Genomic DNA, 26,089 nt, shown 5'->3' on the forward strand with positions numbered 1-26,089 from the left:
CCACAACTTACATTACAGCAACGGTTCACGAACTCAATGAATAATTAATTATGAAAATGAGAAGACTTTGATTCTGAAGAATTTGTTGTTTGGAAGACACATGGACATAAACCCTTTTGTCTCGATTTTGGTTTGGCATCAGCAAGGATCCTGAGACAGGACCAATCGATCACGTAGTGAATTTTTTTCACCCATTGCAACGCACCGGCACGGACGGACGGACCTAGTAAAATTATATACATGCTACTCGGGATCGTGAACAGGAACGGCAATTGTTACTGTGTTTATTTACACATGAAATCCATACATTCATGCATGGTATCTGCTGAGGATGAGAGAGGAGAAAGATGGATGATGCACACAAGTCCCGCACAAACAAGAGACGATTACATGGAGAGATATAGCACACACACACGAAACTAGAGAAATAATAAGATGAGAACTAGTCCGAATAACAGAATGAATTGCTCAGCCGCGCGCTCAAGACGACAGACGGACGATTGCATTGCATTGCATTGCATTGGCTGGTTTCGTCATCTCATTCGTCTCCCTCTTCTCCCACATGGAACTGGAAGCTCAACCGCGAGTGCGTCCTCTTGAGCTTTTTCGTAGTTTTGCTATCACCATCCGCTGCATCAGTGTTGCTGTCATCAGCATCATCCTCAGGATCGTACTTCTGCATTGCGCGCATGAGCCCGGAAAAGGAAAACAAAAACAATCAAACTAACTAACATCACCATAAATTCAAATGCATACTGTATGTATCATATTAATTTCCTTTTTGTATATATCCTGCAATTTAAGTAATCAGTCAGTATATATCGTCTATTTCTATCTGAGAATTGAATTTACCTGGATGAGCTTTTGCAAGTTGTGGTGGCTTCCCCTGAAGCTGCCAATCTTAGCCTTCCTTTCTGCTCGGAGCCGCTCCAGCTGCTGCTCATCCCTGCGATCCACTGCAGATCCATGATCATGCATGAAGCAGCAGCAGCAGCAGGATCATATCATACCATCAGGCTTGGTTTCTTCGTAAATAAAAAAAATATATATACAAATATGCATGCTCATGCCAAACCTCAACACCAGGAAATTATAATTGGAACCATCGATCATCCCTCTGAAATGAATATGATGATCCATGCAGATCGAGACAGCGAGAGAGATAGAATAGTGCTCTAGGCGGCGCTTACACATGTTCCGGAAGCGGCCGAATGCAGCGAGGGCGACGGTGGCCAAGGCAGCAGGCACGGCGAGCAGCAGCAGCAGCAAGGGCCTGGTGTTGGTGGGCGCCCTGCCGTTGCCCCGCCTCCTGGCCCTCCACAGGCCGTACAGCAGCGCCACCACCTCAAGGCCCATGGACGCGGCTGCGATCTTGCGTCGGACGGCGGGGGCGCCCGTGTGCCGCCTCTCCACGCGGGCCCTCACGGCGGCCTCTTCGTCGGCGATGCCGCGCAGCTGCCGGTCCACCTCCGACGCATCGCCGGTGGATGCGTCGCCCATCAGCTTCCACCAGACGCCCGAGGAGGAGCGCGCCAGGCCCCTCGGCGTGCCCACCGCGTCGCCTGTCGATGGCTGCCGCCTCATGCTTGGGTTCCGGTAGCTGATCAAGATCACCGGCCGGCGATCAGGGTTGTCTCTGTTTCTTGTCTGCTTCATTCATTCACAAAGTAAAGTGGGACGGTAATATCAGCTCATCTCGTCTCGGCAGAGTCAGAGAGAAACCACCCATCAAGCTTAATGTCTCGACCACATTTATATATTTTGCTGGATCAATAAAAATCAAAACTAAACCAGTCATAAAAAAATAGATATTTTAATTAATAATAATCCTAATCCTAACTAATAAATGAAAGTAAAACCGCTGCCTGGGAGGAGGCTGTCCAGTCATCAGCAACAACATCACCGGCCAGGCCATGACAGCACAAAGAAAGGAAAGAGTTGAAGGACAGCTGAGTGGAAAGCAAGTCAGTGACGCAAATTCAGCTTTGCCAGTTTGTCATGGCCGGTGCCGTGCCATAATCATAACCACATCCATGATCAGCGGCAGATCATCCATTCCATCCCCAACAACAATCACAAGGAAACACATTATTACATACATGATTCCAACAATAAACGGCACTGCTAGCGCCCGGACGGACGCGGCTGCAGTTCGATTTCACACGTCCACAGGTGAGCCCGCGTCACCCGGACGTCGCTCGACCACGCCAACGTCACCCACGCCCACACGAGAGCCCACGCCGCCCGCGCCCCCTCCTGCTTCCCACGCGCATCTCATGTGCAATACCCGATCCACTTTTAAAACATTCAGATGCAACACTTGCAACATACAAAAAAGACAGATAAAACATTTGAAACATGCGTCTGAAACACCTAAAAAAACATTGCAAATACATGCAACATCCAAATAAAACACTTGCAACATACTCTAAAACATCTGAAACATTTGAAATGTACGCTTATCGCGGTGCAGCCTCCTCCGTTGTTTGCATCGGGACACCACAGCCGTAGTAGGAGGCGAGGCCAAAAGGCTTCCGCGCCAGGACCCGGTGCTTCTCCTTGCGCTGGCAGCGCCTATCGACGTCATCGGGCACGAGCATGCTCGCAACGACCTCAGTGGCCAACTAGCGTCCGCAGCGTGGGCATGGCAGCGCCTGCGCCATCAGTCGGGGCAGGCGGTGGCGGAGCAAGAGGCAAGAGCGCCGGAGCAGGAGCAGCGCGGGGTGACCATCGACGGCGAAGCAGAGCAGAGCAGGGGCCTATTTTCTCACACTCAAAAATCAGAAGACTGACACAACTGCCTCTGCACTAGTACAAACCGCGCGCAATGGCGCGCGTGGGTGGTATAGATTGGAAATATATGTTTGCTTCATAGTTACATGACATAGTTTAATATATAGATACTATGCCACACAAATCCGGTTACGTATAGGACTGCACTCTGCTGGTATGGTCTGGATATGTGGACATGATACAAGACAGTGTATGCAGAAAACATATGTTTCATCTACGGATTGAAAAATGATTAGCAACTGCAGGCAATGAAAAGCTGAATCATTTCCTACTTTGCATATTTTTGTACTCCATCTGAACCAAAAGATAATAGGCTTTCCTACTTTGCATATTTTTGTACTCCATCTGAACCAAAGGATAATAGGCTATTAGAGACAACATAACCAAGGTAGTAACAAATACATGGGATATTCCCCAAAGCTGCTTTACAGCATTAACGACAAGATTTTTGAGTCAAATAGAGATGTTGGAACTATATATTATCGATATCCAGAACAAGCATTATTTTGGGCATAGTCCAACCAAAAGCCCAAAGGCATACCTAGCAGTCTATTGGTTCAGCAGCTGCAACATTGAATACAAAACGAGGTCAACAACGGCTAAATAAGAATAAAAAAATATATGTAGGAAAAATAATCTGCAGAGAGAAGTCATACCTTTAGCAGCACGAGACAACAAAGGCAACACGTGATGTAACTCTGTATCTTAGGAGAGCTGCAATCAGCACAATATGAAGGATTTGGCCTCTAAGCACATGAGAACGACCCAGAGATTACTATATGTACAGGTTGGCGAGCAATGAAGACCATTCCATTGCAGATAGAGGCAGCATGTGAGCAGACAATTTGATCATTCTAATAATAGTAAAATGCAGAGTATTGAAATAAATTGCACAAAAGTGTAGTTCAGAGGGATAAGGATAAAGCATGACATGTATATAGTTTCCAATCGAGCATTGAGGAATCTCAGCATTGTGACTACACCAATGGAAGGCATGCTGTATACAGCAGCAAGAGTACTGGAGTAGCTTTTTCAAGTACCTGCAAGCAAGCAGTGAGGGCATATGCATTGCATGCATCAAGGGTGCCCCAGGAGGCAGGGCTGGATGCACGGCAGCACTGTCATCGCTGTCTAACCGATTCTTAGGACAGCGCGGTGTATCCAATCTAACCTCGTTGCCCTCTGATCCCCTCTGCAAAGTAAGACAACCCGGTGAAATGCTGAGATGGCACAGCCAATTCCCATTGGGAGGGGGTAAGGCGGGTACTGACCTGCAGCGCCGATGGAGTCGTCCGAGATGTTGACACTTGGAAGGCGCTCCTTCTCACTGCTGCCGTCTGTGTGGGCCGGCAGATCAACCAAGCACATATGTGTGCTTTGAATGGAATGCAATACTGCAAATAGGACGTGTTCCTGCTAAAAGGTTGTGAAGAAAACATGGGTAAACACATTTTCTGAAATTTAGAACAGAGTCTGCAGCAGCAGCAGCACACATTTTGCAGTTCGAGACCTCAGCAGCAGTGAAGGCTGGCACTGCAAGTCAAAAGCTAAAATGTAATAGCTGAAGATCTGAATACATGTTGGCTTTGAGTAACAAAACAAAAATCAGGTTGGCTTTGAGTAACAAAACAAAAATCAGTGGAGTGATTAGCCCTGCTGAAAATGATAAAGCCCAAGACAGCTAAAACAGTGACGATCCTGGACATAAATACAATCCAAAGAAATGAGTTCAGCTATCTAAAACAGAAGTATGTTTGCATGGAACGAGCACACATAAACATGGATATCCATTTTTGCAAAGATGCCATAATCCAAATAAGTACCTAGAAGCAGGAGGCGTTAACTGGGCTATGGAAACTAAAATTAGTGGAGGAGGTGATCGTGCTGGACTGATGAAGCCAAACACAGCCGGCACCGTGATGATTCTGCGAAGAGAAGCAACTCTAAGAAATGAGTGGAATTTGTGGTCATCTTTGCATAAAAAGAGGACACATCAAATGTGACAACAGAACGAAGTATGCAACTCGTTCATCAGCATGAATGTAAATATAGAAAGAAGCTGATGCAACATATACAGGCAACTGAGCATAGCTTCAGACATGTTTCGCAGGCATTGGGAAAAATAGGACGAGCATGCTAGAACCTTGAGAAGTGGCAGGGATGACAAGACCAAAACACAAAGACTATGAATAGGCATAGGGGATACTTTACATAGTGACATTATACCCTAAATGTCGCTAGCAACTAAACTCACTGAGGACAACATCGGCTCACAGACAAAACTATACCGGAGAAGGTAAAGGACCAGGAAGCTGAGAACATGAAATATGTGGCGGGCCGAAGCGGAGAACAACCAGTGGTGGATCCATAACAAAATCAGCTAAACACACATCTAAGCGAAGGAAGAAAGAAATCAGTAGGTCAGTACAAATAAAAGGCAAAAACTTTAGTTAGTTGACCAGCCAACTCCATGTCTTTTTTGCTGTACCTCTTTCTTTTTCCATCCACCAAAGGACTACATGCTCTAAATATATGTTTCATGGGAACATTGCAAGGCTAGCATATATATGTGTAACTGTCACTAATCATCAGCTATCCATGAAGCCTAGAATACATCTGACTATATGACATAAGTACTTGTGGGAGCAGGTGTATTCACTAATATAATTCTCTAGAACTGATATGAAGTAATTAAGCATGGAAAAAAATAAGAATTAAGAATGGACATTTGGTTTTAATAAATCTAAACGCTGACACCAGAATCTGGGTTAAATATAACAGTGAGATGGTCTTAAACCTAGCAAAGAATCTTTCATTTTTAAGCCTATATCCATGGCGCTGTTGTCACTACATCCAGATGGATGGTTTTCTTAGCATTCTCTAATTAGCTAGAACTTTCTGCACAAAAGGATTTTTCACTCACCTACACACAGAAGGCTTGTTCTCATTGTTCTCTAGGATGATGTGCCTGAGAATATTGCTAGGCACGTCCTTGACAATGCGGCACTTAACAGAGGAACCATTCCACCTGTCCTGTTGCCAATACTGTAGGGTTTTCTCAAAGCAACAGCACCAGTCATTTCAGCAACACCAACAAACTGGCCACCTGTATTCACCTGAAATTTCATCGTGAACTGCATATCAGGCAAAGAAAACTAACCTGACATCCATACCAAAATAACAAATGAGGAAAGGATCCTTACCGAGGAAAACAAGAAAATAGGGCAGTTTTTGGTTGTTGAACGACCAGATGTAGGACCTGTGTTTAATTCGATTGTTCCATCCTGACTCTCGTTGCCATAACCATACTATCCATTACGGCACCTAGGCCTGTACCTGTTATCCATAGCAAGACCCCATTGACCATATATCCTAGAAATCATAACCATTACTCCCATAGGGAAGACCAATTTTTACTGAACTCCTATACTGGGTATACGGTCGGGAGCTAAGGGTACATCCTATTGGGATAAGTAGGAGCTGCTGATGTAGTTGTAGGTCTTCTGCTGTGCATACCCTGCTTGAAGGCAATACAGAGGAAAAAAACATGAGTGAGCCTACCAGCAGATGTAATACACAATCAAAGTATATAACCATAATCAACTAAAATTAGAAGGCAAAACCTAAAAGTTTGTAAGCTGCTCAATTAGAAAGCACATCACATGTGAAAAAGAAGGAAAGGTAAAAAAAGGGTCATGTGGATGCCTATGGATAGTATCTACCGATTATTTGTCATTTAAGGGACCAAACAGAATTCGAATCGATTCAAATTTATTTTACACAAGAGGTTAACCCCCTCCTGACCCACACCATGTTGCGCATCTAGAAAAGACATGAAGGAAAGACACAGCCAAAAGAAAAGGAACTCACCAACACACCTTCCATCCTATTAGTCTGCGCAGATCAATCTGCTGGAAACAAGCACTCCTCTTCGTTGAGGTCCTACATCACATAGCATGGAGGAAAGAAGCATCAACAACCATGAAGCAGAAGCAAGATATGCTCCAAATCCCAAGAATACAAGATTGAAGAATAAGCAGAAAGAAGTGACATGGTAAGCTCATGTAACCCCGTTGTTTCCATCAGGTAGAAAGAAGTACATAGTATCTAAAAGTTTGAAATACAGCTGTTTAATTTGTTGTACTGACTGTGAAACATGTAAATTTGAGAGTAAGGAAAAATTGAAGTCTATTACCTGACTCAAGATGTGTAAGCATATGTAGATGTATCTATAGGTTGCCTGACACTGGAAAATGGAAACAATCCAGGAAATGAAATATGTAATGCTTTCAGGTTTGATGTAAATTCTGTGTCCTAAATTTAGATTTGAATTCTGTGATCTAAATTTTGATTTGAATTATGCGAAATGAAGTATATGTAAATTTAGACTTGAATTTAATCGTAGGTAGCCTCAAAACGTGTATAGTAGAAGCATTCCAAAAGTGCAGTTCGCACTGCACAGCTTTAAAATGGTGAAACTATTTATAAAGAGCTGGCTATTCACCTATGATTGTAACTTTTTACATCTGTAGCAAGCAGTTTCAGGCTGCAAATATTACTTGAGTGAGCACATCTATATGAGGAGTAATCTTCAGACATCTAAGCAGAACCTATGAAGAAGTGTCCATCCTGAAACGAAAGCGTTGTGTATCAGTGAAAGGAAGTTCAAAAACATCATGAAGCTAAAAAATGTTACAAATAAGAAGGTCGAAAACCAACACCCAGGAGCCTGTTTTTAAAATTCAGACAAATGGCCTAGTATGCAACTAAACCGAGATTAATACTAAATGTGCCTTCCAGCCTTTGGCCAGCACAACCATTAAAGCAGGCATCAGAGATGGAACTGAGATTAATGAATAATATAACCTGTTTTTCACGTTTGTTGCCATATCCTAATTAGCAAGTGGGGGTCATTTGCAGGCACTGTCCATGTGGTTTTGTTGAATGATTATTAGTTATTACTGGCTCATGTGAAGATGTATTATTTACTAAGCTTACAGGAAGACATTTCTTGCTCTTAGGCTACTACTGGACTAATCAATAACAGTGTACCATAAATTGTGCTGGACATTACCTTTTATCAGTCTATACATTACCAGTTGCAAAAGTAACATATAACCAACAAGAGGGTGAGCAGCACGGTAAAGAAACAAAACTGACGATATGCTATGTTGGGCTAGTTACCTCGTGAAAGAATTTTGAGAGTTGGAGGGCCACTCCTCTCCAGAATTCACAAGGGATCTACAGCCATGCAAAGAATTATTTCGTAGCAACTGATTGCTCAACTCACATAATCGCAAAGTATAAAAAGGAAAAGGTCACTTGCCTTTTATACTCGGTGACAGGAATGGCTCTGATATATATATAGCACTTGTCATCCCTGCAATTCAAAGCATGCTGTTATAAACCCTCACTTCCTTAGTATTATACCAGCGAAAAGTAGGTGATAAAATAAACATTACTCAAACATTTTGGAAGCCCCAAAATCATATATCCTCTGGATGCGAGTCGGATGTTTACGCTACAAAAACCAGCGAAATAAATATCTGTAAACTGAACTTGATGAACATGACAATTGATAGAATGCTGATCCAGCCTTTTATCATGCTACATCATCCATTGCACAAAGTCAGCTAATCTTAGGGAAACAAATTAAGAACCCAAAAGCATAATAGGAAATATGGTGTGCACAACTGTGAACCATAACGTGGCAATGTCAGGTAATGAGGACATGGAATTGGCTCATAAAAGCGTAGCTGGGATCCCAAAAACTTGGACAAGCATGAGATAGCAAAACAAAAACAAAGGCCTTGTTTAGTTCCTCCCCTAAAGTTTACTCTCGATGTTTGGACACGTGCATGGAGTATTAAATATAGACTAAAAAATAATTAATTGCACACGACTAATTTGCGAGACGAATTTTTTAAGCCTAATTAGTCCATGATTTGACAATGTGGTGCTACAGTAAACAGGTGCTAATGACGGATTAATTAGACTTAATAAATTCGTCTCGCGAATTACTGAAGACTTCTGTAATTTGTTTTATTATTGCTATCCGATCACTCACATGTGATAACCGATGTGATATCCCTAAACTTTACTCCCTTATTTAAACACCACCTAAATTTTGTTAAAGTAAAAGAGAGGGGAAAGGATTGCATCACCTTAGAGAGAACTACGGACCTAGCAAAGGGGCACAGAGGGCAAGGAAACCGCAGTGCACTGTGCTGTATCGGGGCTGCTGGCCGATGCGCGACGACCCGCGCCGGCATGCCGGCCTAGTCGGGGCCAGGGCCAGTTCCGCGCCAGGGCGTCACCCGCGCCGGGGTGGCTGCCGTCGGGCTCGCCACACCAGGACGCCCGGCGACGAAAGGCAAAACCCTAGGTCGGCGCCGCCGCCGCGCCAGGTGCCGGCCGCCCAGGTCGACGTGCCGTTCCGGAGGTAGCCCACGATGGGGCGTCGGGTCCGAGCCAGGGCTGCCTGATGCGAGCTTCGCCAGGAGGCATGGAGAGGTCGCGAGAGGGAGAGATGGCGGAGGCCAGGAGGAGAAAAGGAGTCAAGGAAGCCGGAGGAGACGAGGAGTCGAGGGGAAGTTCGATACAGGCATGGGGTGACCTAGGGGCGAAGGGGGAATGGGGCGCCGTCGCCACTCTCGCCGCCGCCTGGGAGAGATCGTGAGGGAGAGGATGTCGGGCCTTTTTTTTTTTTTTTCGAGGAAGGAGGGATGAAAACGGATGGGATACGGACGGCATCGATATTATATTTGTTTTTATATTTTTGTTTAAGTTCGGATTCGAATATGGATAGTGTCAACTATGTCGGATAGGATATAATTGGATATCGACATCATAAATATGCGATTTGAGTATTCGGATACGGATACGGTATTAGATGCTGGATATCCAGACTCGGATACGGACAGATCTCAACCCCTCTAAACGGATTCGATTTCGAATACGGTCGGAAAATATTCGTACCGTTTTCATCATAGGAGGCAAGGAAGGAGTGAGCCGCGAGTTTTTTTAATTTTTTTTACTGCGTAAACTTGTGGCTGGTGTTTGTCGAGGGGTTTTCAGGCGACGTGGATCGTTCCGGTCACGGGCCGCAATTTCTCGAAGACGTGGCTCGCTGGGTGAATTTGGGGCGACGTGGCCACTTCGCGATGCCGCGGTGAAACATAGGTTTGGAGAGGTTAATGTGCTTGCAAGGTTTCTAAGCACAATACAGATCACAGCAACAACGACGACAACAACAACGTAGCCTTTCAGTCCCGAGCAAATTAAAATAGGCTAGAGTTAAAATCCACCGAGAGCCCCAAGTCACGGTTCAGACACTTCAATAGCCGCTTTTCAAGTACTCCTATTCAAACATAGATCTCTGTATATATCCCAAGCTTTCAAATCTTTTTTTATTGTCCCCCATATCAATTTCGATCTTCTTCTTCTACCTCTCCTTATATTATTAACTTAGCTTAGGACTCCACCTCTCCTTATATTATTAGTTTGACTTAGAACTCCACAATACACTGGTACATCTATAGATCTCCTTTAGACATGATCAAACCACCTCAACCGATATTGAACAAACTTTTATTCAATTGGTGCTACCTCTAGACGATCACATATATCATCCTTCCGAACTCGATCCATTCTCGATCCATTCTTTTGTGGCCGCAAATCCATCGCAACATACGCATTTCTACAACACTCAGTTGTTGAACATGTCGAATCTTTGTAGGCCAATATTCTACTCCATACAACATAGCCGGTCTAATCGCCGTTATAGAACTTGTCTTTTAGCTTTTGTGGTACCCTTGTCACAATACATATCACAACACACAAATTAAATTAAAACAGTAATAAACAAACAGCAGTCCAGATCAGCACAGCAATGGCAGACAAATCAACAAAAATCCGACACCAAATCATTGTCACACTAATGAAGCCATCAACACAGGTCTTAGTGTCCCAAGCACAAACGCAGCAAGAAAGTGTTAGATGAGCTGGAGCAAGCTAAAAATATATACAGTTCATGCAATAACCAAAACCGAAACAATCTCTGCTCCACTCCAGTTACAAAAGCCCCTCTCGTCCAGTCCACAGCTACACCAAAGCCAAGAAGCTCAAGCCAAACCTTGCGAGAGGAGATGATAAAACACAACAAGCTGCCTCCCAATCCTCTTGCTGCTCAAATAAGATCAGCAACATTCATTGGCATCTCGTCAATTTGCGTGCTGTAGTACTGCTCTATATCTCTCAGTATACGGATGTCATCCTTGCGCACGAAATTAATCGCCACACCCTGCAATGCAAACACAAAACAGCTTTTCGTCATCACAATCAACCCAGTATTACACGGATATATAACAATTGCGATTTGACAACTGCTAGACTTCCTACAATAAATCTGGATATGACACATTTAAGCTCCTCATGGCCAGCACACATCTGGGATGTATTTCATTTTTGCCATGCGCCAAATCAACTATTACGGCATCTGGGATGTAGAGAGCACACTCAATTTCTATGCCACGTTTCCTGTCTTGTCTACCAAAGAAAATGCAGTGCATACGAGAAATCAACATTGCACAAGCGACCCTTTACTTTTTTGTTGTCATATATACTTGAATACAAAAGACATGAAAGAAACATTTTATTTGATGAGTAATCACACACCCACTACTTGTTGATTTGGCCCGGTTAAGCAAATAAGCAACAACAAATCCGTCCACTGGTGACAGCCAAGAGGGGATACTAGAATAAACGGAAGCCATAGTTGGTAGCAGAAATTAGAAACTTCACCTTGCGCCCAAAACGACCAGAGCGACCAATGCGATGGATGTAAAGCTCACGATTATTTGGGAGATCATAATTTATGACAAGTGAAACCTGAAAATGAAAGAAATTCAGTCAATACCCCAAGCGTTAGCGAACAATATGAAAACACATAGCAACAGGACACATTCAATCAGGCAATTCTCCAACAGTATAAAAGACGATTCAAGTAAAAAATGTCAGAATACTTGCCTGCTGAACATCCAGTCCTCGAGCCCAAACATCCGTAGTTATTAGCACACGAGTTGCGCCGGACCTGAACTCACCCATAATGGCATCCCTTTCTTGTTGGGGCATGTCACCGTGCATAGCTGATACCGTGAAGTTATTGCTGCGCATTTTTTCAGTAAGCCAATCCACCTGGGCCCAAAAGAAAATTTTCCACTTAGCATCCAAACCATCAATGGTGGCAAGTAAGCAAAAGTTTTGGGAGAGAAAAGCATGATATGAAAAGCAAAAATACAAACAAGGTACCTTTCTCTTAGTATTGCAGAAAATAACAGCTTGGGTGATGGTGAGTGTATCATAAAGATCACAAAGAGTATCAAACTTCCATTCCTCTTTCTCAACAGCAACAAAGAATTGTTTGATGCCCTACAAACATGACATTATAAAAGTTAGTAGCCAAAAGGACATCAATATAGATCAAAGCATAACTTTCAATGGTACTTACCTCCAGGGTCAGTTCATCACGCTTCACAAGGATCCTAACTGGTTCGGTCATGAACTTGCTAGTCATCTCCAAGATCTCATGAGGAAGAGTTGCAGAAATCAAACACACCTGTTTAAAGGAAAGCAAATACACAATCACGTCAGTTCGAGTAAAAGCCAATATTTCTTGTCATCAAAAGGAGAATTGACAAAAGCAACTCGTTTTCCCCATTGTTTGCTCACTATGAAATGTGCCAAATGTGATGTTACATATCAAGAAGATAAACAGATAACAAAATAACATGAATTGAGCAAAAGGGCAGTCAGTGTATATGTGTAACTATGGATGCGTTACAGACTAAAACAGATACAAGTTGTACAATATAAGTGGGTTATAGGAAATTGGAAACATGCATGTCATAAGTCATAGTATATGGTACACTGAATTTGGTGGCAGATTGGATAATGTTATGGAAAAAACGCAATGTTCTGACAAGATACAAAACTGAAGACAAAAAAAAAGGAAAAACTATCATTTGTGCCCAAACTATAAGTTACAGTAGTAACCTGAAGTTCTGGTGGGAGATATCTGTAGACATCATAAATCTGATCCTTAAAGCCTCTACTCAACATCTCATCGGCTTCATCCTGTACCATCACAGGAGGAATTAGCCCTTACACATTGAGCAGACAAAATTTACAAAACAGCAAAATAAGAGAGTGAACGAACCAGAACTAGAAGCTTGATGGCTCTTGTTCGCAGGGTCCTCCTCTTGATCATATCACAGACTCTGCCTGGAGTTCCTGAGACGACATGCACTCCGTTCTCGAGCCTCCTGATATCCTCACCAATACTTTTCCCACCAATGCAAGCATGCACTTGGATGTTGAGGTGGTCGCCAATAGCCAGCATAACTCTCTCTGTTTGGGAAGCAAGCTCCCTAGTAGGCGAGAGTATCAAAGCCTGCACCCTGTGAGACAGGGGAACATAATAATGAAGTTAATTCAAATTCCAGCTCTGCTCTCCTATACTGAAAAAATTTACATACATGCTCTGAGAAATCGAGAATAAAAACAGGCAGTGCCCTTATCCCTGGGCTGTGCACAACTCATTATTGCAGAGGATACATCAAACAGACTAAATAAGAAGTCCTAGCTGATCCGCTTCACATTATATTTGGGGGGAATCCTTGATTCGAAAACCCTAACTTACAACCAGCAACCAGTAAGTTGGTAAACAAACAGAATAGATTGGTCGCTCGCACACTCGCTCAGTAACTTGCACATAAGGAAGGAAGGATAATGGATAATGATGTATATTAAATAGAGATTATTACTCGCGCACGGCGGTGTCGACGATCTGGCAGACGGTGAGGGAGATCATGGACGTCTTGCCGGTACCGGACTGGGCCTGCGCGATGACGTCGCGGCCGTTGATGATGGGGAGGACGGCGCGCTGCTGGATGGCGGAGGGCTTCTCGAAGCCGTAGCCGTAGATGCCGCGGAGAAGGTCGTCCTTGATGCCCATCTGGTCGAAGCTGCTGACGACCTCGACCCCCGGGGAGGTCTCGAAGGTGAGGTTCTCGTCGTCCATGTTGCGCGCGCCGCCAGGGCCGCGGCGGGAGGTGGTGGGCGCCGCCATTGATGGAAACCCTAGCTAGCGAGACTCTGGCGGATGGATGGGGATGGGGACAAGACGAGAGGAGAAGGACCTGTTTGCTTTGCCGGTGCCGCCTGGGGCTTTTTCGCAATTTATCATCAAATCGCCTCGGACGGACAAGGTCGGTTTTGGTTGGATCATTGGATGGAGGGTGTATGTGAGATTCACTCTACATCACAAGGTGCTTTGTGGGAAACAAGAGATTTTTTACTAACTTCTACTGTACACAGTCTACGTTTTGGAGTCCGCGCCAGGCCTGTTTGACTCTCTCTTAGATGGGCTGGGCCTTGTCTTGTTTACGGCTCTACGTTTTGATAACATGCAAATTTCACGTTAGCTTCCTCAACTTTTACGAAAGTCTGATTTTTCTTTCTAAACTCTAAAATCGGATAAACCACCTCTCTGAACTTTTAAAACCGTTCGTTTTACCTCCCTGACAGGTTATAAGCGGTTTTTAAAGATGGTTTTATCTTTTCTTTTTTATTTATTTCAGTTGAATGTTTAAAAAATCATAGTAAATCAAAGAAAAAAATCATAAAATGGAAATCCAATTTTGTTGTACTCCACATGAGTAGATCTACGTAGTGAACATATAATATGGTATGTTTTAGTACAAATTTGTTGCTATAGCTTTAGATCTATGTTTTTCTATAATTAATTCATAGCTGCAGTTTCTATGGTCTAATTGTAGTGAAATTTTTATGGTAGACTAATTATTGTATGCTTCAACTGTAGTAAAAATTTCATACTCATTGGATCATGTATAACTTAGTTATATATTTATAAATACTTTTTAACAAGCATACACCTAAATAAATAAAAAAGAAAAAGACAAAACCGTCTTTGAAAACCGTTTATAGCCGCCAGGGAGGTAAAATGAACGGTTTTAAAAGTTTAGGGAGGTGGTTTACCCGATTTTAGAGTTTAGGGAGGAAAAACAGACTTTCGCAAAAAATGATGAGGTAATGTGGATTTTTCTTGATAGACTGGGCCTTGTGTTGTTTACAAAGCCTGAAGGAAAATGTACGTACAGAAACGGTAGCCTAGCAGGGGTACAAGAGCTTCCTCTCAGAAGAAAAAGCAGGGGGTAGAGGAGTTTCAGTAACATTTTTTTAGCAAAATAGTTTCAGTAACATCTAAGGTCATACGTTCGACTCCAGGATTTAACGTCCTTGTGCTTTTAGTGGTGCTGACGCTACCGTCGATAGCAAAACGTCTGTGGTGACTTCATCAATCTCGTCTCGAGGATTTGACTTCATCAATCTCGTCTCGAGGTTTTACCAGCTCAATTTTTGTAGGTGCTCAAAGGTAGGGTTTGCATGCGTTCATGTAGAGGTGAGTATGTGTCTATTGTGAGCGTCTGCGTTGCACTTGTAATCTCGAAAAAAAAGACTGACACTGACAGTGACAAACGCAATGTGCCTTATTTTATTTAATCATCATCATCATCATCTTAGCTTGCTTGCTTTACTTTGGTATCATCTGTCTCTGATGAAAAGAAAATGCACAGTTCAGAAACAAGATTTTACAGCAAACCCAATCCGATCCAGTCCATCTCATCACACCAAGGAACCACACTCTCAATCCTATGGCCTATGCCTTCTTCTAGCCTAGCCTACTATAACAGTAATAGTAACAGGGGAAAGAATGACGGAGCTCGTCAGTCTCTTTCCCTGTCCGTGAAGCTCCCCGCGGCCTGATCCCGCGGCACGCCCAGCATGGCATCGGACCACCGAGCTGGTGACTGGTCGCTGCCGTTGGACGATGACATGGCCTCAGCCCTCGCCTCCCTCACCATCCGGAGCACCTCCACCGTAGTGGGCCGTCTGGCCGGGTCCGCAGCCACGCACATCGCGGCGATGTTGATCAGCGCCGTAAGCTTCTCCTCGGCGCCACCGGCAGACACAGACTCCCCTCCGGACTCCGTCTCCCTCTCCTCCTCGCGCACCGCACGCACCCAGCTGGGGATGTCATCGCCATGCAGCTCCATGAGGTCCTGGAACGGTGTCCGGCCTGTCAGGAGCTCCAGCAGGAGCACCCCGAAGCTGTACACGTCTGTCCCGGGCGTGAAGGACGTGGCGTGGGCGTGAGCGCCGCGTACCTCCGGTGCACGGTAGAACAGGGAGCTCGAGGAGGACGAGGAGTGGAGCTCGGCGTTGGAGGGTAGCAGTGTCGGCACCAGGCCGTAGTCGGTGAGACACGACTCGAAGTCGGGGCCTAGGAGGACGTTGGAGGGCTTCAGGTTGCCGTGGACAATGCTCGACTGGTGGAGGTGCACCAGCCCCGCTGCAACGTCCTCTGCGATCTTCATGCACGATGTCCAGTGCAGTGGCTTGCCCTTGCTGGACGGCCGTGACCCTGCACACAGCATATCAAGTTATATGAGTCCAACAGGAAGCTTGCTTCATGCATTGCACAAATCTTGAATGGAAGAGCAACAAGACCATCACAAAGCGCAGATGATTAGTTATATAACAGCCATGTACTAGTATTGAGTAAGGCCCACAGCTGTGTCTGTGTGAGCCTGTGAGGCCATCATATTGCCATGGCCCATGGCATCATCGTCTGACTCTGATTAAAGGCCTCTCCTGCTCAATGCAAGCAGGCAGGGAATGCAGTACCACAGTAACTCGGCAGCAGGGCCGCCTGGACCACCATGTAGATATGTCTGATGATGCTATCAACAATCACAAGCAAGCTACACCCATCATCTGCCTACCTGTACGCCTGGCCTCGGGGCAGCTATGTTTGTATGCTCTTGTCCCTGAGCTTGTGCTGGAAATGAGCTAGTTCTCGCTGAAATAGCAACTAGTACATGCAATGCCATAGTGGCCACAGGGTTTATTGTCTCAGATCCAGCCATCACAATGCCCTGGCAAGTGAGACAGATAGAGAGAGAGCATGGCCTTCACTTTGACGGACTGCCTTTAACTTAACCTTTTTTCCGTCCTTCATTCTTTGTGAGGACTAATCCAGTTATTTTGGGACCATGAAAGACACACTATGGGCGACTCTGAGATCAGTCGATGCATGGTAATGGACAGCATAACCGTTTTAATCAGTTAGTTTAACCAAATGCTCATAGCAGATCAATAATTTCCCTGCTGTTACTGCCTTACTGAACAATTATATGTATAGCTTACCTGTACACTAAGAAAGATGGCCATTGAATGCAGGGCATGTGCTACATATTCTATTTACTAGCTAACAATAAGGCCCCGTTTAGATGCAACCCAAAACCCAAAATTTTTCAAGATTCCCCGTCACATCGAATCTTGCGGCACATGCATGGAGTACTAAATGTAGACGAAAAAAAAAACTAATTACACAGTTGGCCGAGAAATCGTGAGACGAATCTTTTAAGCCTAAATAGTCCATAATTGGACAATTTTTGCCAAATACAAACGAAAGTGCTACAGTAGCCAAAAGCCAAAAAATTTTGGAACTAAACACGCCCTAATAAGACAAAGAGAACATTTCATTTTCAAAAGGAAAAAAGAAGATGCACGAGAAACTTACATGTGTAGTGACTAGTGAGTAGTCCATTGACTCATCACTCACATGTCACATGAACCAGAGGTACCCATGTTCAGGCACTGTGGCCTCTGACTCTTTGTTTGTTTGTTTGTTAATCGGTCAGTCAGAGATACCTCCCTGTTATTTATTATTTTTTCCTTTTTCATGAGAAGTTCCATTTATACATAATCTTGAGAAGTGACTGTGGAGATGGAGGATCTTCTGTGGCCCAAGATGGAGGCTTCCATCAACCATGTGGATCTCCTAATACTAGTAGACCTTGTTTGGAGCCCATGTATTTACCTCAATCCATGTGTGTTGGAGTGGGTTGGAGTGGAATTTAGTACATGGATTGAGGTGGATATATGGGTATCCAAACAAGGCCGTAAAGAATGCAATTAGCCAAGGCTTTTCTTTACTCTATTAGCATGAAATGAAAAGAAAAAGTTTTTTTATTTGCCTTGTTATTTTTCAGTTCACAACCCATTCAAAATGCACAGTCATTAAAATAGGGTTGCTTTCTCCAATTCTGTTCTGGTTTAGGGTTCCTAAATTACTCCAGCAGCTTTTGCCGTACCAGTTCCGAATAAGAGAAGAGGCTCGGACTTTAAAGGATTAGGCATAATCTATCCCACTAATAGTAATCTCTTGCAGTAGAAGTTGAGATACAAAATTAAATGCACAAAAGGAGTGTACCTTGAAAGAAAGAATTGAGATTTGACTGCAGCACTCGCAGATGCACATGGTCTCTCTTTGAACCCAGAGCACCAGTTCAGCTCTTGTGCGATCCCTGGTGATACAGTACTAGCGATACCATATTGATCTATGAATTGCAATAGTGCAGAAATGACCAAATTCATGTCCTGTGGGTCTTCACTTGCATGAATGAAGGAGTAACTAGGGGTGTGTTTAGATCCAAAAATTTTTGGGTTTTGGGCACTGTAGCACTTTCGTTTTTATTTGGTAATTAGTGTCTAATTATGGACTAATTAGGTTCAAAAGTTTCGCCTCGCGATTTCTCATCAACTGTGCAATTAGTTTTTTTTTCGTCTACATTTAGTACTCCATGCATGTGCCGCAAGATTTGATGTGACGGGTACTATGCAAAATTTTTTGGGAACTCCTAGGTAGCAGGCTCTGCTTCCCCTGTCAGTCACATGCACGCCTGATGGCTGGGCAGCCTTCCTTCAAGTTCAATCTTTGTGCTCGTACTGTACTGCGACTAGTAGATGCCAATTCATTCTGGGTTTTAAAGCTCGGGGGAGGACTGAACAACCTAACACGGCCCGCCCCAAATATAATCTCATTTACATTTTCCCAAAGTCAAGCTCTGTGATAATCTGACTACTTTCGTTATAAATAAAAGATAATTTCATAATATGTTTCTATTTGAAAATGCTATTTGTCTAACTGTGTCATATTAAGAACCATGAACCATGACCATGATGTGTTCTATCTAATGTGCTTATATATCTAGAACGAGAGGGGCAACAGGAAGGTGATGCCCTAGTCTAACTTTAAGGTGAAGCATGAGGCGTGCATGTATGTCCAGCCTGCCAAAGCCAAACAGCAACAAATAAAGGCCAAGGGGCCAAAGCGTCCTTTTTGGGTAACTGCATTGCACGGCAGATCCATGGGAGGTAGAGCTACACTACAGCTACCGAAGGGTGCCTTTATAACTCGACTGCGTGCTCCGGTCCATGAGGGAGATGTGGACTCCTTGAAGGTCCGTCCATCACCATCCATGGTGCGAGAAGTGACAAGAAATCCGTGGCCCTCGCCTTGCCCTGGCTCGGTCAGCCAGTATCTTCTTCGTGATCTGGCCATCATACATGGCATGGCAGCGAGAGGAGACAGGGTTTGTCCACTTACGCATAAATGCATGCCACAATGTCCGTATGCGTGGTTGGGTGGTTACTAGTTAGATAGATAGATCCAACTAGTTTCCATTTGGTACCTGCCTGGCCTGGAGACGCTTAACGAAGGCAATTCATGCGTTTGGATTGGAAGGAATTACCGTCAGTCTAGTACATTTAGGCTAGTTTTGGTTTGATTTTGATTTTGATTTGATTTCCATGGGAATGGGAATGGGGATTTCCTAGGAATGGCAATTGGCAAAGTAAATCAAAGAGATGGAAGAGTGGGTTGGGTTACTGACCGTGCACGAGGGAGAAGAGGCTTCCGTTTGGGAAGTAGTCGTACACCAGCAGCCGCTCCTCCTTGGCCTGGAAGTAGGCCCGCAGCGCCACCGCGTTGGGGTGCCGCACCCGCCCCAGTTCCTCGGTGCGCCGCCCGAACTCGGTGGCACCCACCCCGCCCGCCGACGGGTCACGCATCCGCTTCACCGTGACGATGAAGCCCGTCTCCATGACCGCCTTGTACGTGCTGCCCACCTCGCCGCGCCCCAGCGTCTCGGCCGACGCGCGCAGCAGCTCCTCCAGGCTGTACATCTCCGCCACGCCGCTGCAGAACACCAGCTTGCCGATTCCCTCGCGCTCCCACGAGAACTCCCGCCCGCCGGCGCCCACGGCGGCTGTCGTCGCGGCCGGCGCCGCCACCGCTGCCGCGGAGGATGCATGATTATGATGCTGCTGCGCCTGCACGGGCAAAGCAGAGTTAATTAAAAAAAACGAGGCTAACTAAAGTCAGTCACTGCTGCAGGTGGACCCAAGCCAACGGGCCCACCAGGCAGAGAGACGCTCCCCCACCTGTGCTGCCTGTTGCTCCTCCTCCGCCGCCACTATACCGCCGCCGCCCTTGTCGACGTCACCGGCGACGCGCTTGTTCCTCCCGCGCCGCGACGCCATGAGCGCCGCCGCCACCAGTATGGCCAGCACCACCACCCCTGCCACCGTGGCTCCGGCCACGACGGCGGCGTTATTGCCGCGGCGTGTCTTGGTCCGGGGCGGGGGCAGGGGCGCGAACGCCGCCGTGGCCGCGGTGAGCGGCGCGGGGCTCGGGCCATCGCCCCCGGGGACGCAGCGGACGGCGAGCGGAGCGCCGCAGAGTCCGGCATTGGGGAGGAACGACGAGGCGTTGAAACTGGCGGCGAGCGCGCGCGGGATCTCCCCCGACAGGCGGTTGGCGGAGACGTTGAACGCCCTGAGCGTGGGCTGCCCCAGCGACGGCACGGCGCCGGTGAGCAGGTTGCGGTCGAGGAGCAGCGAGGTGAGGCGTGGCAGGGCGGCGAGGGACGGCGGGATCTGGCCCGTTAGCCGGTTGCCGGAGAGGACGATGACGGTGGCGCGGTGGAGCAGGGCGAGAGTGGCGGGGACACGGCCCTGGAGGCGGTTGTCGGCGAGGTAGAGCAGCTTGAGGTTGGGGAGCGCGCGCGGGAGGGCGTCCGGGATGGGGCCCGTGAGGGCGTTGGACTTGAGGCTGAGGACCCGCAGCTCGGCGAGCGGGGCGAGGAGCGCGGCGGTGAGGGAGCCCGTGAGGTTGAGGCCCTCGAGGACGAGCTTGGTGACGCGGCCGGCGGGTGCGCACTGGCGCACGCCGGGCCAGGAGGAGCAGAAGGCGGGCGCCGTGTCGGGGCGCCACGGGAGGCGGTCGGAGCGGTCCAGGGAGGACTTGAGGGTGAGCAGGGCGTCGGCGTCGGCGGCATTGGCGGCGAGGTGAAGGTGGGCGACAATGTGGAGCAGGAGGAACCACGGCCAGGCGGCTCCTGGTCCTGGGCGGCGAGGCATGGTGAGGGTGGCTGGTCGGTCGCCGCAGAGCGCGGAGGGGGAGGGGGGTGTTAGGTTTTAGCGATCTTAAGCCAATGGGCGGGCGAGCTTGGTGTGTGGCTAACACTACAAATCAAAAATCATGTAAGCACGGCTAAATCACTATACCGTGTCGGCCCACGGCCCGATGATCTTAAAACATCTTAAAATATTGCTCCCATCATATTTTTCTTATTTTTTATAGTTGCACAGATTCATTCACACTCATTCATAAGCCATTAGCCAAACTCATTCACGATCATAAATATAACATTCTAAACTTATCACAGATTCTAAGTTATAACTTCTAACCAAAAGCACCTAAGCAGACAAAACAATTAAGATAAATAGGCTGTTTGTGCAATGTTGTCTTATTAAAAATATTTTTAGGTAAATCTCACTCTTATGAGAAACCCTATAAAAAAAAGTACAGCACAACTCTTAATTAAGTCTTTCATCATTGTTCAAATGTCTCAGATACAGAGATCACTCTCAAGTCTCAAGTCTCATACTCTCACAACTCTCAAGTCTCACACAGACACTAAGTACCAGCAGAAGCCATAGATGCAGATGTAGATGTGCCCGCCCCAGATATGCCAGCAGAAGCAGCCCCAGGTGCATCTTCATCAAGATAGAGATTCTCGAAGGAGTCTTCTAACTCTTGGTTGTCAACAGCATGCTGAAATCTTTTTTTCTCCTAACTCCCAATCCTTTATGCAAGCCAGCATCTCCACAGTTTCAGGCAACCAGCGCCGTCGCCGCTCTTCAATTATCCTTTCTGTCAAGTTAAAACATGATTCTAAAGAGACAATAGAAATAGGAACAAATATAATATCTCTAGTCATTATAGAAAGTACTGAAAAGGTTAATTTGTGGTCACGCCACCAGAGAAGTAAATTAAAATCATCCTCATATACAGTGACATTGTCATTGTCTAGATAAGCTGAGAGCTCACAAGCAGCAGCAGAAGCAGATAGAGATGGAGTGGGGGCAAAGGCAGGGAAGGACCAACAACACCAGATGATCCAGGGCCTCCAAAGATTCTTCCACATGTCTGTTTTTTTTTACCTGTATGGCTTGCAGGATGTGTAGCCCTTTGAGATATAGCTGCACCAAACTTTCTCTCATATTTGTTAAACAACTTGTAAATTTTAGCTTTCATATCAGCATAACAAGAACTGTAGTCACAACCAGTGTTCTCTTTAAGTATTTAAAGAACATTAAGTAAACCTCTCAACTTAGCTCTAAGATCAAGAATGAATGCAAATAAATATAACAGAGGTATATCCTGCCAGTATTTAAGGAATTTAAGCTTCATATGATATACAACAGCTATTAGATTTTGATCTTTTTCACTTGCATGCAAATAAGAAGCAATGTCTAGCAGATGGTGTAGAATAAGTGGACTAGTTGGATAGTAAATACCAGAAAGAACAACAGTGGATTCATAAAAAAATTTCAAGAACTCTAATATCTTTTCAACAATATACCAATGCCTTATAGTTAATAATGTTGGCCCATAATTGGCATTAATTATCACAAAAAAAATATTATTATATGGAAGCAAGTGTTTAAGCATAAGGTATGTAGCATTCCATCTAACATCCATATCTAAGCCAAACTTTCTAAGTCTAACACCTTGAGCAGTGTAGTAGTTCTTGAACATAGCAATTCTTTGATTAGAAGAATTTAAGAAGTTAATAGCAGTTCTAAAATCATCTGTGTAAGGTTTGAACCTCTTTAAATCAGATTTTACAATCAGATTAATGATATGATAAACACAACGTTGATGTATAAGACTATACTTATGCTTATTAGGATCTAAAGGATCAGGTGCAGGATCAGAACCCAAATAACCAACAAACATAGGTGTCAAAGTTTCCATAGCCTTAGCATTAGGAGAAGCATTGTCTAGAGTTACAGAAAAAACCTTGTCAATCAAACCAAATTCCCGAACCACACAAGCAACTCTTTCAGCAATATTTTTACCAGTATGTTTCACCTCAATCAACCAAAGACCAATTACCTTTTTCTGTAACTCTCAATCAGCACTCACATAATGAGCCACAACACTAATGTAGTCCTCCTTAGCATTACCAGGCCAAATGTCTGATGTTAGAGCAACAGAGGAAGCAGCAGACAGCACAGAGTTCTTAAGAATATTATGATGTTTAGTAAACAGCTTGCTAAGATCTCTAGTAGTGGTCTGTCTAGATACCTTAACAAACCTAGGGTTATGAGCACGAACAATATACTATTCATATGCCTCTGTCTCACCAATACCTAACAATAGATCAAGCCTAGCAATAAAGTGACTCAACTTAGATCTAGCAACATCAGATTTATAGTCTCAGTTATGTACAAAACCATCAGGATTGTAAGCAAGCCTAGACTGAACCCTAGCAGGTTGATCAGTTTTCTGCCTACAAGATTTATGGTGCCTCTTCAAGTGGCCAGTGTCGGCATTAGATCTAGCAGACAAGGTTTGCTTACACATTTTACAGGTAGTTTTAGTGCAAATCTTCCTACCATTCACAGTCTCATATATCTCATCAAAATTAGCCCACACGGGTGATTTACGCTTACCAACATTAGAGCTACCAGCAATAGATAGAGCAGAGCTGTTGGAGTTAGAGCCTAGCGGGTTCCCAGTCATCGTCGCCCCTTCACCACCACCACCGTCCAGTTCGATCAAAGTTAGAGCAGCAGAGCCGCTACCGACATCGATATCGAACCACGTAGCAGCGTCCTCTCTCGTGTCATCGTCGTCCTCAGGGGCCAGGCCTGCCGCGATCAAGTCATCGTTGCTGGTGAGCGGCTAGACGATATTGTCATCAGCAGCCGCCATGGTGAATGGCTCTCCAGCACCGTTCCTCAACGGTGCATGGGGCCGCCTTGGTCACTCTATGCCACAACTAGAGGATGACGCATCGGCTACCGACCTACGCAAAGAGATGAAGGAGGATGAAAAGATCAGATCGGAATAGATCAATGGAAGAAGGGGAGGGTTAGGGTTAGGATTAGAGTTTTACCTACACAACTGGAGCCCGGTGCCAGAGAAGACAAGGGCCACCCAGAGAAGACGACACACCGGTTAGTGAGGATGGCGAGCGAAGGAGGAGGGACAAACAGTGACACAAACTCTAAACTCACATAATCACTAAGATCTAGAGGCAAGAGTGTGAGATGAGAGAGCGGCGCGACGGGTGGAGTGAAATGGATTAGGGTTCGGGGTGAGGGGGATGGGGAGGACACCACATCCGCTCGTTTATATACGAAAGGGGAGCCTGCTAGGCTGGGCCACTAGGCTGGTGGCATTGAGAGGTGGGGAGGGGAGGAGGGAAGGCCGAGCTGCTCCTGGGCCATATCCTAAAGGCCCGGTTGTGTCGGGCTGGCACGCCGTGCCTGGGGTAAGGCCTAGGCACGGCCAGCTCTACCGAGCCGGGCCAACCTAGGCCCGCATGTAACACCCTCGGTGTTACGCTCTAAACTAACTACTAAATCATATCATGAGCATCATGTTTGTGTAATAATGCATGGGATAGAAGGTGTTGATAAATTTCTTGTAGCCTAAAATAATTAATAAAAATGTTAAATCAATGTTGATGCAATAGCTCATGTATATCAAGTAGGGTTTAAAACTAATTTTTATTAAGCAAAAATACTATAGAACATGTGTGTGACACTTAAATAAAGTTTAAAGTACAAACTTTGTAGATAATAATACAACTCTTGCTATAAAAAAATAATATTACAGCTAGTATTTTTAATAGTCTAGAAACGGAACTTGAAAACAAATCAAGCTCAAGACAGAAAAATTCCTAAGGTGAGCAGCAGTGTGACAAAGCCATATTTGGCAAATTATTCTGTGAAATTAAGTTAAGAAGGGGTGATGTGTAGTAGCTCTTATTGATAGCATAAGGTGCCCTCTTTAGAGTAGTGAAGATGGATTAGTTCCAAATTAAATCGTTTAGTTTTTACGGGTGCTTTAAAATTCATGCGCGTACTCAGTCTTGGGCCACCGAGCTCGGGCGTGTGGTCACCACGTGTGGCCGTTCTATGTCGCTGCACGGTTGTGCCGTACATGCTCGTGCATGGCCGCGCACTGACCGGCCAAGGCTACCCTTGGTCTGGCCATGGCTTGGTCGCTCTGGCCGCACCGCTTGTAGTCGGTCGTAGGCCGCCATGCTCCACCGGCCCTCTCTGCGCCCGACCGCCACTGCCACCATGGCTGCTGCTGATGCTGCTGTTGCCCTCCATGGTGTGCGTCGTGACGCAATTGTGGTCGCAATTGCTGTCACTGCTGTCGTGTCACTCCCGTACTCACGTCTGCTCGCTGCTTCGCGCTGCCCCCTCCCTGGCCTAGTTGGGTGTCGTCCGCACATGGCCATGCACGCCATCGTCAGACCATTAATGGCGCTACGGGCCATGGCCAGTCATAGACGCTCGTGCTTGTCCCCTCGTGCTTGGACGTAGGTTCCTCGATCGCATCAACTGCGTCCCGCCAAGGCTCGCCTCGTCGAGTCACCGACCGCACCCTGTCTCTCTCTCTCTCTTTCCTTCTCTCTGCTATCGCCACCGAACCACACCAACAAGCCTGCCTGCGAGGGGTCATCTCCCATCAATTCCATGCATCCATAGCTCCGCCCTGATGTCCCCTCTCCAGCCGTCCCCACCCTGCCTTGATTACGGCCAGGTCGAGCTCCAATTTTTTAGCTTTGCTCCCGCCATCGCGCCATTAAGGCCTAGCCCACCTCACTGTGCCTAGCTCCAACCTCGCCATCTCATGTTGAATTGATCGCACCACTAGCCCTGCCTAGAACCCCTCTTAGTCATGCACACCCAAGTCACAGTCCTATAGCCATCTCCACGCCGCTGTCATCGCCATGTCACTATGGTTCACCATCGAGCTCGCCGCACGCACATGGCT

The 26,089-nt window shown here is 45.8% G+C and overlaps 3 protein-coding genes across 9 annotated transcripts; all 3 read right to left on the bottom strand.

Annotated features, from left to right (window-relative positions):
- Positions 1–259: 259 nt before the first annotated feature.
- On the bottom strand, positions 260–9,508 carry LOC136468080 (uncharacterized protein At2g24330-like). 6 transcript variants are annotated; one of them, XM_066466944.1, is made up of 13 exons: positions 8,256–9,508; positions 7,978–8,173; positions 6,664–7,422; positions 5,997–6,310; positions 5,717–5,909; positions 4,617–4,718; positions 4,065–4,326; positions 3,834–3,985; positions 3,450–3,507; positions 3,335–3,357; positions 1,191–1,647; positions 853–956; positions 260–676 (listed from the first exon to the last, which is right to left on the bottom strand). In XM_066466944.1, exons 11-13 carry the CDS (start codon positions 1,582–1,584, stop codon positions 539–541), a joined length of 636 nt encoding a protein of 211 aa, XP_066323041.1. In that variant the 5' UTR covers positions 1,585–1,647; positions 3,335–3,357; positions 3,450–3,507; positions 3,834–3,985; positions 4,065–4,326; positions 4,617–4,718; positions 5,717–5,909; positions 5,997–6,310; positions 6,664–7,422; positions 7,978–8,173; positions 8,256–9,508; the 3' UTR covers positions 260–538. The 6 variants fall into 6 exon arrangements, with proteins under 6 accessions (XP_066323041.1, XP_066323040.1, XP_066323042.1 ...); XM_066466943.1 differs by having other exon boundaries at positions 3,450–3,568; XM_066466945.1 differs by lacking the exons at positions 3,335–3,357; positions 3,450–3,507.
- Positions 9,509–10,671: 1,163 nt separating this feature from the next.
- Positions 10,672–14,007, bottom strand: LOC136464896 (eukaryotic initiation factor 4A-III homolog A). The gene is made up of 8 exons (XM_066463845.1): positions 13,617–14,007; positions 13,010–13,250; positions 12,847–12,927; positions 12,302–12,409; positions 12,103–12,222; positions 11,821–11,988; positions 11,596–11,682; positions 10,672–11,095 (listed from the first exon to the last, which is right to left on the bottom strand). The coding sequence occupies exons 1-8, from the start codon at positions 13,919–13,921 to the stop codon at positions 10,982–10,984; spliced, it is 1,224 nt and encodes a 407-aa protein (XP_066319942.1). The 5' UTR covers positions 13,922–14,007; the 3' UTR covers positions 10,672–10,981.
- A 1,346-nt stretch (positions 14,008–15,353) lies between these two features.
- On the bottom strand, positions 15,354–21,222 carry LOC136464897 (inactive leucine-rich repeat receptor-like serine/threonine-protein kinase At1g60630). Of its 2 annotated transcripts, XM_066463847.1 has the most exons (4): positions 20,164–21,222; positions 19,614–20,052; positions 16,041–16,297; positions 15,354–15,935 (listed from the first exon to the last, which is right to left on the bottom strand). In XM_066463847.1, the coding sequence occupies exons 1-4, from the start codon at positions 21,139–21,141 to the stop codon at positions 15,600–15,602; spliced, it is 2,010 nt and encodes a 669-aa protein (XP_066319944.1). In that variant the 5' UTR covers positions 21,142–21,222; the 3' UTR covers positions 15,354–15,599. The 2 variants fall into 2 exon arrangements, with proteins under 2 accessions (XP_066319944.1, XP_066319943.1); XM_066463846.1 differs by having other exon boundaries at positions 15,354–16,297.
- Between the last annotated feature and the right edge of the window lie 4,867 nt (positions 21,223–26,089).

This window comes from Miscanthus floridulus, chromosome 7 (genome assembly GCF_019320115.1).
Source record: "Miscanthus floridulus cultivar M001 chromosome 7, ASM1932011v1, whole genome shotgun sequence".
Classification (NCBI taxonomy): Eukaryota; Viridiplantae; Streptophyta; class Magnoliopsida; order Poales; family Poaceae; genus Miscanthus; species Miscanthus floridulus.

Coding starts and splice junctions, on each gene's coding strand:
- LOC136464896 (XM_066463845.1), bottom strand. CDS start 13,921: ATGGCGGCGCCCACCACCTCCCGCCGCGGCCCTGGCGGCGCGCGCAAC. Junction 12,928..13,009: donor CCATCAAGCTTCTAGTTCTG/GTTCGTTCACTC, acceptor GTGATGGTACAG/GATGAAGCCGATGAGATGTT. Junction 12,410..12,846: donor ATCTCCCACCAGAACTTCAG/GTTACTACTGTA, acceptor TCCTTTAAACAG/GTGTGTTTGATTTCTGCAAC.
- LOC136468080 (XM_066466945.1), bottom strand. CDS start 1,584: ATGAGGCGGCAGCCATCGACAGGCGACGCGGTGGGCACGCCGAGGGGC. Junction 957..1,190: donor CGGCCGCTTCCGGAACATGT/GTAAGCGCCGCC, acceptor ATGGATCTGCAG/TGGATCGCAGGGATGAGCAG. Junction 677..852: donor ACTTGCAAAAGCTCATCCAG/GTAAATTCAATT, acceptor CGCGCAATGCAG/AAGTACGATCCTGAGGATGA.
- LOC136464897 (XM_066463846.1), bottom strand. CDS start 21,141: ATGCCTCGCCGCCCAGGACCAGGAGCCGCCTGGCCGTGGTTCCTCCTG. Junction 20,053..20,163: donor AGGAGCAACAGGCAGCACAG/GTGGGGGAGCGT, acceptor TTGCCCGTGCAG/GCGCAGCAGCATCATAATCA. Junction 16,298..19,613: donor CCTCTTCTCCCTCGTGCACG/GTCAGTAACCCA, acceptor TGCTGTGTGCAG/GGTCACGGCCGTCCAGCAAG.